This window comes from Myxine glutinosa, unplaced genomic scaffold (genome assembly GCF_964187855.1).
Source record: "Myxine glutinosa unplaced genomic scaffold, kmMyxGlut1.1 SCAFFOLD_1688, whole genome shotgun sequence".
NCBI lineage: Eukaryota > Metazoa > Chordata > Myxini > Myxiniformes > Myxinidae > Myxine > Myxine glutinosa.
Genome location: NW_027617783.1, coordinates 28,197 through 45,367, shown reverse-complemented (window position 1 = coordinate 45,367; position 17,171 = coordinate 28,197). Strand labels below are relative to the sequence as shown.

Here is a 17,171-nt window from a genome sequence, read left to right as displayed (position 1 = left end):
ATTCCCAATTCCTCCAGTACTCTATGAATGAGTCATTCCAAGTTCAATCTGAAATATTCCCATATCCTCCAGTACTCTATGAATGAGTCATTCCATGTTCAATCTGAAATATTCCCATATCCTCCAGTACTCTATAAATGAGTCATTCCATGTTCAATCTGTAATATTCCCATATCCTCCAGTACTCTATAAATGAATCATTCCATGTTCAATCTGAAATATTCCCATATCCTCCAGTACTCTATAAATGAATCATTCCATGTTAAATCTGAAATATTCCCATATCCTCCAGTACTCTATGAATGAGTCATTCCATGTTCAATCTGAAATATTCCCATATCCTCCAGTACTCTATAAATGAGTCATTCCATGTTCAATCTGTAATATTCCCATATCCTCCAGTACTCTATAAATGAATCATTCCATGTTCAATCTGAAATATTCCCATATCCTCCAGTACTCTATAAATGAGTCATTCCATGTTCAATCTGTAATATTCCCATATCCTCCAGTACTCTATAAATGAGTCATTCCATGTTCAATCTGTAATATTCCCATATCCTCCAGTACTCTATAAATGAGTCATTCCATGTTCAATCTGAAATATTCCCATATCCTCCAGTACTCTATGAATGAGTCATTCCATGTTCAATCTTAAATATTCCCATATCCTCCAGTACTCTATAAATGAGTCATTCCATGTTCAATCTGTAATATTCCCATATCCTCCAGTACTCTATAAATGAATCATTCCATGTTCAATCTGTAATATTCCCAAATCCTCCAGTACTCTATAAATGAGTCATTCCATGTTCAATCTGTAATATTCCCATATCCTCCAGTACTCTATAAATGAGTCATTCCATGTTCAATCTGTAATATTCCCATATCCTCCAGTACTCAATAAATGAATCATTCCATGTTAAATCTGAAATATTCCCACATCCTCCAGTACTCTATAAATGAGTCATTCCATGTTAAATCTGAAATATTCCCATATCCTCCAGTACTCTATAAATGAATCATTCCATGTTAAATCTGAAATATTCCCATATCCTCCAGTACTCTATAAATGAGTCATTCCATGTTCAATCTGTAATATTCCCATATCCTCCAGTACTCTATAAATGAATCATTCCATGTTAAATCTGAAATATTCCCATATCCTCCAGTACTCTATGAATGAGTCATTCCATGTTCAATCTGAAATATTCCCATATCCTCCAGTACTCTATAAATGAGTCATTCCATGTTAAATCTGAAATATTCCCATATCCTCCAGTACTCTATAAATGAGTCATTCCATGTTCAATCTGAAATATTCCCATATCCTCCAGTACTCTATAAATGAGTCATTCCATGTTCAATCTGTAATATTCCCATATCCTCCAGTACTCTATAAATGAGTCATTCCATGTTAAATCTGAAATATTCCCATATCCTCCAGTACTCTATAAATGAATCATTCCATGTTAAATCTGAAATATTCCCATATCCTCCAGTACTCTATAAATGAGTCATTCCATGTTCAATCTGAAATATTCCCATATCCTCCAGTACTCTATAAATGAGTCATTCCATGTTCAATCGGAAATATTCCCATATCCTCCAGTACTCTATAAATGAGTCATTCCATGTTCAATCTGAAATATTCCCATATCCTCCAGTACTCTATAAATGAGTCATTCCATGTTCAATCTGAAATATTCCCATATCCTCCAGTACTCTATAAATGAGTCATTCCATGTTCAATCTGAAATATTCCCATATCCTCCAGTACTCTATTATAAACAAGTCATTCCATGTTCAAACTTAAATACAACTATCAAGGCTCATGAAAGAGTAGAATGACAGTGGGGAGGGGGAAAAGTGGGCAAAGGGTCAACAGATACAAAATGAGCAAAGGAAAAATGGTAAAACAAGAACGACGTCAAAGCGTAAGAGGAGGAATTGTGAGTAAATGGAGGGAATAGGGTTTCAACAGGTGTAGATAAGGGACAGAAACATGAGAGACCATGAGGTAATGATACACAACAGATTTGAAATCCTGGAGGAAAGACCTTGAGACAAGACCCTCAGAAAGACTTCCACAGGTGACACAAGTGGAGGATTAATGACTTGAAGGGAGCGTTACGTTTGGACGTGGAAAAGGTAACGAGAAAAGGGTTTATGGTGGTCAGTTATAGAGTATTCATCTATAAACTATAATGATAGTGACCTGGACAATCCAGAGTATGGCAGAGAGGTGGAGGGGCAGGAAGCGAAATATCAGAATAAATAAAGCTGTAAGGCTATAAACCTTCCTGTTGTGAGCAAAAACAATTACCTCTCCCTCACAGAAGGTGCATGGAGGTTATCTTTTCACCAGTCAGCTTGTCTGTCTGTGAGCAGGATATCTCAAACGGTTATGGACGGATTTGGACTAATCTTGGTGGACAGGTTGGGGGTGTGACAAGGACGAATCGATTCGATTTTGGTGAAGATCCCGATCCGGATACAATTTTTTTTTTTAAGTTATAGCTCATTGAGAGATGGGGCCAAAAACGATATATAGCGTGATATTTCAAAACGTTGTGGACAAATTATGACAAAACCTTGGTGGGTGAATAGCCTGGTGTTGGCTTAGCGGTTAGGGTGCCGGCTTGGGATCCTGGGTTCGAATCCCGGTCGATCGCTGAATTAACGCCAGGGGGGTTGACTAAGCCTGTCATCCTTCTGAGGTCGGCAAATTGAGTACCAGCTCGCTGGTAATTATATGCGTGTCGCAAGAGGCGACTAACAGGGTTGGCGGCAAGAAGGGCATCCGGCCATAAAACATTGCTTCAAAAAAGGGGACCAAGGTGTCCGAAGAAGGCCAAGTCCTGCTCTGCGGGGGAAAATGGCCTCTAAAGGTGGTTCTTGCTGGATGAGTTGGTTCGGTGACAAGAACAAGCCAATTCGGTTTTGGTTCAGGTCCGATTCCACATCCCGCCTATCAGTGGGCTACTGTTCAGCCTGGCAGAGGTATGTGCTCTTCCGAGTGCCGTTCTAGTTTGTCGACTGCCTGGAGATCCCAGTGACACAGCCTCAGGTTCTACAGCCTCAAATAAGGCAAAATGTTAAACAACAGCACCAGTCCAAAGTTGATTGTTTTCTCAAGACTGTTGAGAGGACACTGTTGTTGTTGGATCTGTTGTTGAGAGATCTGTTGTTGGAGAACATTGTCATGGGGACCGCAAGGCTAACCCCCGCTCTAGCAGGGAAAATGGCCTTAAAATGCATGTTGTTGTTGTTGTTGTTGAGAGGACACCACTGCAGCCTGCTCGGCAAATTGATGAGGATTTATCCTGCAGAGAGCAATCCTCTGAAAAGTGGAACAATGGATTTTCCAGTGCGAGGTGGTTGGTGCATAACAAGATTGGGATCGATTCCAGAATGGGACCTCGAGGCGCACCAGATTATAAAGGTAGAGCATGTGTTAAAATTGGGATGCCAAACAGAATCAAGTCTGTGAGTGATGTCCAGAGATATTGCCTGGACTTCTTGTTGACACTTAGAAGAAGCAGAATTCCAAGGTATGATAACCTGAGTAGAAGCCAAATTGTTGATCAGAGAATTATAGACGCAATGATCCTTGATGTCTCCCTGTGTTGGAATCAGAAAGGGATTACAGGAGAGGGATTTGGGACCTTCGCTTTTTCTGCAAAGCTAGAGTTGCGGCAGTCCAGCCATATCATGAGCAGTGTCCATCATCAGCGCGTTCCTAAAAAGTGATGGAACTGATCAGGAGCATATTCCAAAGATTGTCCTGACAAACTCACAATAGGCGTGTGCAGAGACACCTGGGAGTTCAGAGCTCAAGTTGGCCAGTCTGCTGCACCCATGTGCATCAGACTTTATGTTGTACTTACTGCACCTGCAGCCAACGATGCTCATAGGAATAGAGAGTGGGAGAGGGATAGCACACACCTCTATCACTTTAATTACTCCTCTGTGCAGCTTTTTCCCATCATCAGCAACAGCTCACCTGCTCAACACCCATTTTTACCTATACAGCCATCGCACAACGCACAATGCTTAGTGAGCATGTCAAAGGAGGGAAGAGATTCGTCGAAAGCGACGACTCACACCATCATATGGTCTGAGGAAGAGCATGAATGGTTGTATTCTGGATATGTCAAAGCAAAGCAGGAAGTGTGAGCCATTAGGCGACATGTAAGTTGGGAATCCTACAGATTGGCTAAGCCTTGGGGTCTTTCAAAAGGTCTTGGCTGGAACACCATGGACAGCAGTGCGAGGAAAGGATAGCAGGGAATGGGGTTCCCTTTGATAGTCTCACAGGTGGAGTCATCACAATTTGGGGAGCAGCAAAAACACGCACAAACAACACATCCCAACAGAGACTGACAGGCATTCGGAGACATTCCTTACAGAGTGGCAGGGACAGGGTGTGGTCGGGGCAACTGCAACTTCAGGTACTTACATGAAGGACAGTGACATCATTGCAGGAGCATTGGCAGATATTGATGTTCTTTTTCACAAATTAGACAATGGATGGCGAATCAACAGTTACTGAACCCAGGAACACAGCAATACGAGTGGCACGCTCACATGCGAATGACGAGCAACATGAGTGGTTTCCATTCAAACACTTGTGTAACATTTTTAGTATTACACCTTTGTGTTTGCTGACTTATTTCAAATATTTCTCAAAACGTTTGCCTTTAATTGCCATTGAAAGGGTAAGAAGGTCCCACCTGTCCAACAAGCAGTGGGATCACCACGGTGAGAAAGAGCTGGATGAAGATTGAGGAAAATGGCACATTGGGGGAAGATCCGATCTAGGAATGGGTAGAGGTGGTGGTTAGGGTCGGAGTGTAGGGGAGGGGGGTGAGGGGAAACATCACAAATGTATGTCATGTGTAATAAACAAGGCCACTACCCAATTACCACTAACCTGGTTGCCTCAAACACCCCATACATGATCATTACCACCAAAGCATGATCCATTAACCTGCAGACCACCAATGGGACTAAGGAAAACCCAAAAATCACGTTTATACTTCAATACCTGTTATTTCAATGGTCGTCTGAAGGTTAAAACTCCTACACTTTGGATATCACTTTATAAATGATCAGAGCAAGGTGTGCAGGAGTAATCCAGAGAGATAAATCAAAGTAAGGTGCACAAGGTTCAATCCTTGACTGAATTGACGGGTTCGTTCTGTAGGAGGTACATTTAGCCGATCTGTTCTGCTATTTCTAATATTCTACCCAAAGGCAGATTCTGTGCTGCCAAAACAGCCACACGGCAAGGAATACACTGGGTGGTTTGCCTTTGCCTTCCAACGGGCAGTCAGGGCAAGAAGTTGAAATTTGTTCAGGGTGCCGGCGATAACTTGTCTACATTTCGCGAAGGACACCAAAGGATCTTTAATGTCCACCAGCTTATTTCGTATGCAGCACAAGGCTGCGAGTAGCATCAATGTCTAAAGGCTCGGCCGTGTGGCTGATCAAAGACACCGTGAGATCTTTAACGCCCACCAACAAATGCCGACAGACGGGATGCCTAGTTTAACATCGATCTAGCCCAGGAACATTTAATACCTAGCCCAGGAACGGCACAAACATTGATGTCTCGAGCTGCATGACAAACACCAGGATGAAAGTTTATAGTTGGGTCTGCATTTGTACTAAGGCTTGTACTCAGCTCAGATGAGAGTGTGCATATGTCTCAGCTATCCTGATAAATCGAATGAAAAATGTTTAAAAAAACTAGTCGATCAACATTCAAAGTGCACCACCCACATGCAAAATAAATAAATAAATAAATAAAATATCCTCCAGCGAGCGACATAGCGAGGACACTGGGCAATGCCGCCATGCAGCACATGGAGATGGAATTGGGAGGCAGCGGTGTACAATAATTGAATGATTGATTCATTGTGTTTAAATGAATAGCGTAATTAAATAAATAAATCATCATCATCATAAAATCATTATTTTCTTAATCAATTGGCTAATAGCATACCAAAAGCACCACTGTTTCATACGAATCTGTAACTTTTAACATTGAAAATGAATTAATTAAGTAATCGGAAAAAAAAATCAATTTAATCGATAAATAAAATATATATTTTAGAGCCAAATCACTTGGTCATTGTCATGTCCAAATATCAGCTTCCGAGCTCAAAAGGTGCCTGAGATTTTGCCCAGATGAGAAAGAAAATAAATAAGTACTTAATTAATCGATAATAATTCAGTAATTAATCAATTAAATGATTAATCAATAAATAAAAAATATCGTTTACAGCCAAATAACTTGGTCATTGTCGTGTCCAAATATCAGCTTCGGAGCTCAAAAGGTGCCTGAGATTTTGCCCAGATGAGAAAGAAAATAAATAAGTACTTAATTAATCGACAATAATTCAGTAATTAATCAATTAAATGATTAATCAATAAATAAAAAATATCTTTTACAGCCAAATAACTTGGTCATTGTCGTGTCCAAATATCAGCTTCGGAGCTCAAAAGGTGCCTGAGATTTTGCCCAGATGAGAAAGAAAATAAATAAGTACTTAATTAATCGACAATAATTCAGTAATTAATCAATGAAATGATTAATCAATAAATAAAAAATATCGTTTACAGCCAAATAACTTGGTCATTGTCGTGTCCAAATATCAGCTTCGGAGCTCAAAATGTGCCTGAGATTTTGCCCAGATGAGAAAAAATAAATAAGTACTTAATTAATCGATAATAATTAAGTAATTAATCAATTAAATGATTAAGCAAAAAATAAACAAAATTGAATTTTTGCAAAAGCACGTGCTCGCCATTGTGCCCAATTTTCAGCTTCCTAGCTCAAAGGATGGCTGAGATATCGCCCAGACAAACAAACAAGAAAGAAAGAAAACAACCAGAGTGAAAACCGAGTACTCCCTTTCAGAGCGTCATCGCCAGGCCCCCTTCGGTGCCCGGCGATGACGTCATGCAGCGCCTGGAGATGGAAAAGGAAAGGAGTTGTGTATAGAATAAATAAACGAGAAAGGCACTCTGTAGAACACATACGTCTGACAGGCTAAACAGTTTATGTGTTCTATCCCACTGATAGGCCAGATCTGGATTCGGACCTGAACCTAAATCGAATCACCTCGTTCTTGTCCGCTACCCAACTCATCCATCAAGTTTCGTCCGAATCCGTCCACAACTTTTTGGGATATCCTTCTCACAAACAGACAGACAGACAAACAGGGGTGAAAACATAGCCTTCGTCCACCTTTGATGGCAACCTCGATCACTTTGCACACCAATGATGCTGATGACTGGGAATGAACCAAAAAACCTCCCACATCACCAAGAAACATGAAGTCGTTGTTTTGAAAGAAAATGGGAAGGTAATGGTCATTATTTCCGAACAATACAGGTGTTACCTCATCACAGATAAGACCAACTAAACGTCATTAGTCCTCCCTTTTAAGCAGTTCACGAGATGAGAGTCAAAAACAAAATACTTACAAACAACAGCAGCAGCATCGGTGTCACAGCGATACCCTAGGGAGGGGAGGGGGGGGGGAAGATTGGGAGGATTACCCACAATGCTTATCAAATCACCTGCGGGCTGTTTAGGCCACAAGGCCAATGGGATGTCACTTCATAAGGGCTCCAGTGTTATAAAGATATTGGCACATTGCTGTTAATGGTCCTGATACCACCCACGTCGATTTGGAAATTTCATCAAAACTGCCACCCTGGTGCTGCATGTCAAAGCACAATCGTCTCCCTGAATTCAAAGGAAACTTTCAATGAACGTAGAGCAGACTTCTTCCGGTTAGATATACGACATAGTCATTCAAGCTTCGACAGTGGTCAATATTGTGGAATGACCTTGACCATTACAAAGAGTTTTCATTTCCAAAGGACACGACGACATTCCCTCCAGGACACCTTGGGGGTGTTTCATTTGGTTAGTTCGACTCCACTCCTTCAGGATGGTAAGACATTGTTGGAAGCCCAGCTCCCTCCCTCCTCCAAATCAAAATGTTTTTTGCCTGAGGAAGAACTGCTGAAATATATCAATCTGGGTTCTTCACAACATCTTTGTTCCTTTCACATTTCTTTCTATTTTTTCATATTTCTCTTTATTCTTATTATTGCTTATTGTTTATTTCTCTCTTTCTTTATCTATCTGTCTTCAGAGAAGTGAATTCTTGCAGATTTTTAATGGCATAGCCCATAGGACAAAGCCGTCTAGAACAATGTTTGTCCGTCCGTATGTATGTATGTATATATGATGTATGTATGTATGTCCCCTCAAACGTATACCAAATCAGGGCTGAGGATCTGGTCACATGACAGGGTGATGTGATTACGTCTGATGTCATTACGGCAGTGTGGCGGCCGACTCCACGCTCCGCCATTTTGATTCCAATTCGTTCAAGCCGAACATATCGTCGAACCTGTCATATATTACAATCGCTATGCTCTACCTTTACGTTTTCATTCAGTGTGAAACAAACAAACCGATTATTAAAATGACCATCAAATATGAAAAGCATCGGCGTTACGGGTCTTCCAACGACACAGTACTTGTAGGCCTTAGGCTTCATGCATTCATTGCTCACCTTACGCCGCTTCGGACAAATTAGCCCAGGTTTCTTAATACAGTAGTATTGTTTTCGTAATAATAATAATAGCGTTAATACCAATTATATAGTAAATATAATCGTAACACTGCAATCCCTTTGTCGTTATTGCAAAGTTTCGAGATTTAAGCAGTGTATGTTTGGTACATTGTTGGCTCGAAATATAGAATAAACCAGTGTCTCTGATGCAAAAATAATTAAATACTTACATTATTTGCTACTGGTATCCCCACCCAGGTCATACTATCCTCTTCAACGAAAGTATCAACCAAGCCCGGCTACGCCGCTGTTAGGCTTTCGGTCTTGTTTTTTTCTGGAAGGCTAACTTGGCTGCGCTTGGACAGGTTTGGGGGTAGAGGAGTAGCGGATGAAACCCGAATCCTATCCAGATTCCTCCTGATGACTCCATCTTTGCTCTTTACTTTTTTTTTTTTTTTTTGGTTCCCTCGGATGACTCCAATGCAGTACCGCATTTGGTTTTCTGTTTCATTTAAATGCCCCACCACTCCCTCCAAATCAAAATATTTTTAAATATCCCACCACTCTCTCCAAATCAAAATAGTTTTTTAATGCCCCGCCACCCTCTCCAAATCAAAATATTTTTAAATGCCCCGCCACTCTCTCCAAATCAAAATATTTTTAAATGCCCGCCACTCTCTCCAAATCAAAATATTTTTAAATGCCCCGCCACTCTCTCCAAATCAAAATAGTTTTTAAATGCCCCGCCACTCTCTCCAAATCAAAATATTTTTAAATGCCCCGCCACTCTCTTCAAATCAAAATAGTTTTTAAATGCCCCGCCACTCCCTCCAAATCAAAATATTTTTAAATGCCCCGCCACTCTCTCCAAATCAAAATATTTTTAAATGCCCCGCCACCCTCTCCAAATCAAAATAGTTTTTAAATGCCCCGCCACCCTCTCCAAATCAAAATAGTTTTTAAATGCCCCGCCACTCTCTCCAAATCAAAATATTTTTAAATGCCCTGCCACTCTCTTCAAATCAAAATAGTTTTTAAATGCCCCGCCACTCCCTCCAAATCAAAATATTTTTAAATGCCCCACCCCTCCCTCCAAATCAAAATATTTTTAAATGCCCCGCCCCTCCCTCCAAATCAAAATATTTTGAAATGCCCCGCCACTCTCTCCAAATCAAAATAGTTTTTAAATTCCCCGCCACTCTTTCCAAATCAAAATATTTATAAATGCCCCGCCACTCTCTCCAAATCAAAATAGTTTTTAAATGCCCCGCCACTCTCTCCAAATCAAAATATATTTTAAATGCCCCGCCACTCTCTCCAAATCAAAATATATTTTAAATGCCCCGCCACTCTCCCCAAATCAAAATATATTTTAAATGCCCCGCCACTCTCTCCAAATCAAAATATTTTTAAATACCCCGCCACTCTCTCCAAATCAAAATATATTTTAAATGCCCCGCCACTCTCCCCAAATCAAAATATATTTTAAATGCCCCGCCACTCTCTCCAAATCAAAATATATTTTAAATGCCCCGCCACTCTCTCCAAATCAAAATATATTTTAAATGCCCTGCCACTCTCTCCAAATCAAAAATAGTTTTTAAATACCCCGCCACTCTCTCCAAATCAAAATATATTTTAAATGCCCTGCCACTCTCTCCAAATCAAAATATTTTTAAATACCCCGCCACTCTCTCCAAATCAAAATATATTTTAAATGCCCCGCCACTCCCTCCAAATCAAAATATTTTTAAATTCCCCACCATTTACTTTATACCCAAACATCTGTATATATCGCATTCCCCGCCCCCCAAAACTGTACATAATATGTGCATGCGCAGAACGAATAGATCGATCTGGGAACAGATTAAATTGAAGCATCAGCACTGAGAACCCCAACCAGCGTCTCCTTCCATAAGGGTCCCTCACGGAGCTCCTCCATTGGTATCAATGTTAACATACGAGCCACAGATCCTCCCTTCATATGCAACACCAAAGCTTCATAATGAGAAGGTACCAAAGTGCACAGGCAAAGACCTCATGGTGCTTTCCTGCCAAGTAAACAAAGTTTGTAGGCAAAGCCCATTAATCTGAGGGAGGATAACATTGTTACGTGTCGCCGCAAACTGAGCAATCGAGTTAACGTCGAGGACACTTCATTGGAACGGGCGACAAGTCGTGTGGAGACAAACAAACTCAGAAGCAACCATTACTCTTATTGGAGATAACACGAGCTGGAATGATTGGTGGAAAGCCTTGCAATCGCACCTTTCTGCTGAGGGACGTCATTTACATATCTGGTGGGGGTAGGAAAGATGCAGTCGTTTACACATCTAGGGAGGGGTGGGGTAAGGGTGGAATCGTTTACGTCTCTGAGAAGCTCGTTTACGTGGGGGGTAGAGTGGGGAAAGTCATTTACATGGAGGGTGGATGGGAGTCGTTTTTAGTTTCTCGTGGAAGCCTTTTCTGTGTGTGCGGATTCCAGTGACCTAGAACAATAAACTCATAACCCTTCGACCAACCAATTGAAATTGCAAACAACATTCCTCAGAATGATTTGCAAAATTAACTTCATAGTTTAATTTTTATGTTTATGTCACAATTAAATGACAGTATAAATATTAATGACTCACAAACCATGAGCATTACAGAGCAAAGACTTGGCTACAGACTCCAATCATTCCTGGTCACCGATACTGGAACATATTCACGACTGAAGATGCACAATAGTTTCATGCCACAGTAACACCAAAGGCCAACAATAGTTTAATAACCAACCACATGCATAGGTCCACAATTGCTTCATTATCTACGATCAAAGCAAATGTCAAAATAAAAAACACAAATGGGTAATAACGAAACGAATATATCACAAAAGGCGGTTTGTAATTGTGGTGTTTTCGAAAAGCAGATTGCAGTTGTGGTATTTCTAAACGTCATTTATAAGAAACGTATTTTATAAAAGGAGCTTTGTTATTGTGGTGTTTCTAAATATGGTTTGGAATTGTAGTGTTTTATAAAAGCCGCTTTGTTATTGTGGTGTTTCTAAATGCGGTTTGGAATTGTAGTGTTTTATAAAAGCCGCTTTGTTATTGTGGTGTTTCTAAATATGGTTTGGAATTGTAGTGTTTTATAAAAGCCGCTTTGTTATTGTGGTGTTTCTAAATGTGGTTTGGGATTGTAGTGTTTTATAAAAGCCGCTTTGTTATTGTGGTGTTTCCAAATGTGGTTTGGAATTGTAGTGTTTTATAAAAGCCGCTTTGTTATTGTGGTGTTTCTAAATGTGGTTTGGGATTGTAGTGTTTTATAAAAGCCGCTTTGTTATTGTGGTGTTTTTAAATGTGGTTTGGAATTGTAGTATTTTATAAAAGGAGCTTTGTTATTGTGGTGTTTCTAAATGTGGTTTGGGATTGTAGTGTTTTATAAAAGCCGCTTTGTTATTGTGGTGTTTCTAAATGTGGTTTGGAATTGTAGTGTTTTATAAAAGCCGCTTTGTTATTGTGGTGTTTCTAAATGTGGTTTGGAATTGTAGTGTTTTATAAAAGCCGCTTCGTTGTGGTGTTTCTAAATGTGGTTTGGAATTGTAGTATTTTATAAAAGGAGCTTTGTTATTGTGGTGTTTCTAAATGTGGTTTGGAATTGTAGTATTTTATAAAAGGAGCTTTGTTATTGTGGTGTTTCTAAATGTGGTTTGGAATTGTAGTATTTTATAAAAGGAGCTTTGTTATTGTGGTGTTTCTAAATGTGGTTTGGAATTGTAGTGTTTTATAAAAGCCGCTTTGTTATTGTGGTGTTTCTAAATGTGGTTTGGAATTGTAGTATTTTATAAAAGGAGCTTTGTTATTGTGGTGTTTCTAAATGTGGTTTGGAATTGTAGTGTTTTATAAAAGCCGCTTTGTTATTGTGGTGTTTCTAAATGTGTTTTGGAATTGTAGTGTTTTATAAAAGGCGCTTTGTTATTGTGGTGTTTCTAAATGTGGTTTGGAATTGTAGTGTTTTATAAAAGGAGCTTTGTTATTGTGGTGTTTCTAAATGTGGTTTGGAATTGTAGTGTTTTATAAAAGGTGCTTTGTTATTGTGGTGTTTCTAAATGTGGTTTTGAATTGTAGCGTTTTATAAAAGGCGATTTGTTATTGTGGTGTTTCTAAATGTGGTTTGGAATTGTAGTGTTTTATAAAAGGAGCTTTGTTATTGTGGTGTTTCTAATTGTGGTTTGGAATTGTAGTGTTTTATAAAAGGTGGTTTGTAATGAACAAGTTTTATAAAAGGCGCTTTGTTATTGTGGTGTTTCTAAATGTGGTTTTGAATTGTAGTGTTTTATAAAAGGTGGTTTGTAATGAACATGTTTTATAAAAGGCGCTTTGTTATTGTGGTGTTTCTAAATGTGGTTTTGAATTGTAGCGTTTTATAAAAGGCGATTTGTTATTGTGGTGTTTCTAAATGTGGTTTGGAATTGGAGTGTTTTATAAAAGGAGCTTTGTTATTGTAGTGTTTCTAAATGTGGTTTGGGATTGTAATGTTTTATAAAAGGTGGTTTGTTATCGTGGTGTTTCTAAATATGGTTTGGAATTGTAGTGTTTTATAAAAGGAGCTTTGTTATTGTAGTGTTTCTAAATGTGGTTTGGGATTGTAGTGTTTTATAAAAGGTGGTTTGTTATTGTGGTGTTTCTAAATGTGGTTTGGAATTGTCATGTTTTATAAAAGGTGGTTTGTAATGAACATGTTTTATAAAAGGCGCTTTGTTATTGTGGTGTTTCTAAATGTGGTTTGGAATTGTCGTGTTTTATAAAAGGCGATTTGTTATTGTGGTGTTTCTAAATGTGGTTTGGAATTGTAGTGTTTTATAAAAGGCGATTTGTTATTGTGGTGTTTCTAAATGTGGTTTGGAATTGTGGTGTTTCTAAATGTGGTTTGGAATTGTAGTGTTTTATAAAAGGCGATTGGTTATTGTGGTGTTTCTAAATGTGGTTTGGAATTAACATGTTTTATAAAAGCGGTTTCGTATTGTAATGTTTCTAAAGGTGGTTTGGAATTGTAGTGTTTTATAAAAGGTGGTTTGTTATTGTGGCATTTCGAAAGGTGGTTGTAATTCACGTGTTTTATAAAAGTGAATTGTTATTGTTGAATTTCTCAAGGTGGTTTGTTATTGTGGTATTTCTAACGGTGGTTTGTAATTGTGGCATTTCTAAAGGTGGTTTGTAATTGTGGTATTTCTAACGGTGGTTTGTAATTGTGGTATTTCTAAAGGTGGTTTGTAATTGTAGTATTTCTAACGGTGCTTTGTAATTGTGGTATTTCTAACGGTGGTTTGTAATTGTGGTATTTCTAAAGGTGGTTTGTAATTGTGGAATTTCTAAAGGTGGTTTGTAATTGTGATATTTCTAACGGTGCTTTGTAATTGTGGTATTTCTAACGGTGCTTTGTAATTGTGGTATTTCTGACGGTGGTTTATAATTGTGGCATTTCTAACGGTGCTTTGTAATTGTGGTATTTCTGACGGTGGTTTGTAATTGTGGTATTTCTAAAGGTGGTTTGTTATTGTGGTATTTCTAATGGTGGTTTGGAATTGTGGAGTTTCTAAATGTGGTTTGTAATTGTGGTATTTCTAACGGTGGTTTGGAATTGTGGCGTTTCTTAAGGTGGTTTGTAATTGTGGCGTTTCTGAAGGTGGTTTGTAATTGTGGTATTTCTAACGGTGGTTTGGAATTGTGGCGTTTCTTAAGGTGGTTTGTAATTGTGGCGTTTCTGAAGGTGGTTTGTAATTGTGGTATTTCTAATGGTGGTTTGTAATTGTGGTATTTCTAATGGTGCTATGTAATTGTGGTATTTCTAATGGTGGTTTGTAATCATGGTATTTCTAAAGGTGGTTTGTAATTGTGGTATTTCTAATGGTAGTTTGTAATTGTGGTATTTTCAAAGGTGGTTTGTAATTGTGGTATTTCTAAAGGTGGTTTGTAATTGTGGTATTTCTAATGGTGGTTTGTAATTGTGGTATTTCTAACGGTGGTTTGTAATTGTGGCGTTTCTAAAGGTGTTTGTAATTGTGGTATTTCTAAGGGTGGTTTGTAATTGTGGTATTTCTAACGGTGGTTTGTAATTGTGGCGTTTCTAAAGGTTGTTTGTTAATTGTGGTATTTCTAAAGGTGGTTTGTACAGACTTGGCATTTAATATTGGAATATTTTTTTTTTTCTTGACTTGGGTTTACTTTCTGAACTCAGTATATCAATCTGGTGAGTTTTTTTTACCATTCGGTGATGTCTTTGTTGAAAGAACAATGTCACTGATTGTCTTTCGCAGCAAGAAGTCAATAACAGGATTATATCACAGGTGGCGTGACAAAATGTAAGGACAGGTACATTTGACGATTGGCTTCACAATCGGGTATGTAAGTGTTGTTGCGTTCTGTATTAGTGGAAAACAACTGCTGCAAGCTGCACATCTACAAAAGTTATTGCCGCTTCCTCTGGAGATGGTCCGTCAACTTGACAATACTGTTTGTCTTGGAGTGGTGGCTTTACGAAATTCTGGCATGAAACAGCGTGCTATTGCTCGGCAGTAACGCATCACTCAAGGTCAGGTGTCAAAGATCCTGAAACGAAATGCTCAGAGGGGTGTCCCTACTCCAATACCGAGGCCAGGACGTCCACGCAGAACCACAAGGAGAGATGATCGCCAGCTGCACCGGTTAGTCTGCAATGGCCATACCAAGTCAGCTAATCGGCTTAGGGCTGAGTGGCAGCAACTGACAAATGTGCCTGTATCCAGAAGGCTAGTCAACCAACGACTGGTTCAAGCAGGCTATCGTGCCAGGCGTCCCCTGAGAAAGCCACGCCTGACCAGACAACACAGCCAGCGCTGATTGCAGTGGGCCAGAGAGCTCCGTCAATGGCAGCCAGGACACTGGAATCACGTGACCTTCAGTGACGAGTCTAGATTTCTGGTCTATCGTCAAGATGGCCGCGTCTGAGTGCGCAGTCAAGTGCATGAAGCCCACAACGAAGATTGTATAGTGCCAAGAGTCCAAGCTGGAGGTGGTGGGGTGACCGTTTGGGCTGCTTTTCATGCAGGGGGCAAAACTGACCTGGTTGTTCTGAATGGAAACCTGAACCAGCTCAAGTACAGGGTCATTCTGGAAGAAACATTGCTTCCATTTGCTCGTGCAGCCTTTCGAGGAAACTTTGTCTTACAAGATGACAATGCACGGCCTCATCGTGCTCGCATGATCCAACACTTTCTTGCTGACCGTGGTGTAGAGCATATGGAGTGGCCTGCCATGTCCCCGGATATGAATCCGATAGAGAACTTGTGGGCAGAATTAACGCGTCAAATCAACAACTTGGACCAGCAGCCTACCTCTGTGTGTGAATTGCAGCAAACTATTGTCACTGCATGGCAAGCGATTCCTGTCCAAACCTTGGCAAATCTCGTGAACAGCATGCTTCGACGTGTACGTGCTCTCCTGAATGCTCGGGGGGGTTACACGAAGTACTGAACTGTAATTTTACTGTCCGTAATCCCAGTCATAATTTAGCTTTTGTTTTTGTTGAATTTTTTTTTGGCTATTGTGCAAAATAAAGAGATACTTCTGGAAAACGTACAGAAGTTTAACACAGTACTGTCCGTCAATTGAGTTCGATATCAGTTTACATCACTTTCAAGGATCAATTTATTTGCTTCGAAATGTCAAATGTGGTTTTTGTTTCTTTCAAAGGTCACATTAACAAAATCGAGAATAATTTCAACATAATTCCAATGAACTTTTGGTTCGAAGTCATCTTGAAAAGTAAGTTCACCCCCACAAAAAAAATATTCCATATTAAATGCCAAGTCTGTAATTGTGGTATTTCTAACGGTGGTTTGTAATTGTGGTATTTCTAACGGTGGTTTGTAATTGTGGCGTTTCTAAAGGTGGTTTGTAATTATGGTATTTCTAACGGTGGTTTATAATTGTGGTATTTCTAAAGGTGGTTTGTAATTGTGGTATTTCTAAAGGTGGTTTGTAATTATAGTATTTCGAACGGTGTTTTGTAATTGTGGTATTTCTAAAGGTGGTTTGTCATTGTGGTATTTCTAACGGTGGTTTGTAATTATGGTATTTCTAAAGGTGGTTGTAATTAACATGTTTTATAAAAGTGAATTGTTATTGTGGTATGTCTAAACGTGGTTTGTAATTGTGGTATTTCTAAACATGGGTTGTAATCAACATGATTTATCAAAGCGGTTTGTTGTGGCGTTTCTAACGGTGGTTTGTAATTGTGGTATTTCTAATGGTGGTTTGTAATTGTGGTATTTCTAATGGTGGTTTGTAATTGTGGTATTTCTAACGGTGGTTTGTAATTGTGGTATTTCTAACGGTGGTTTGGAATTGTGGTATTTCTAATGGTGGTTTGTAATTGTGGTGTTTCTAACGGTGGTTTGTAATTGTGGTATTTCTGATGGTGGTTTGTAATTGTGGTTTCTAAAGGTGGTTTGTAATTGTGGTATTTCTGACGGTGGTTTGGAATTGTGGCGTTTCTAAAGGTGGTTTGTAATTGTGGTGTTTCTAAAGGTGGTTTGTAATTGTGGTA

General features: G+C 39.3%; 1 protein-coding gene across 4 annotated transcripts in view; it reads right to left on the bottom strand.

Annotated features, from left to right (window-relative positions):
• Positions 1 to 17,171, bottom strand: part of SLC10A7 (solute carrier family 10 member 7) — a 64,021-nt gene that overhangs the window by 20,107 nt on the left and 26,743 nt on the right. For all 4 annotated transcript variants that reach the window (XM_068132420.2, XM_078769205.1, XM_078769207.1 and 1 more), the window contains 2 exons: positions 7,498 to 7,533; positions 4,737 to 4,820 (listed from right to left, as the gene is read on the bottom strand). In XM_068132420.2, coding sequence (XP_067988521.1) covers positions 4,737 to 4,820; positions 7,498 to 7,533 — 120 coding nt within the window. The remainder of the gene's footprint in view (positions 1 to 4,736; positions 4,821 to 7,497; positions 7,534 to 17,171) is intronic.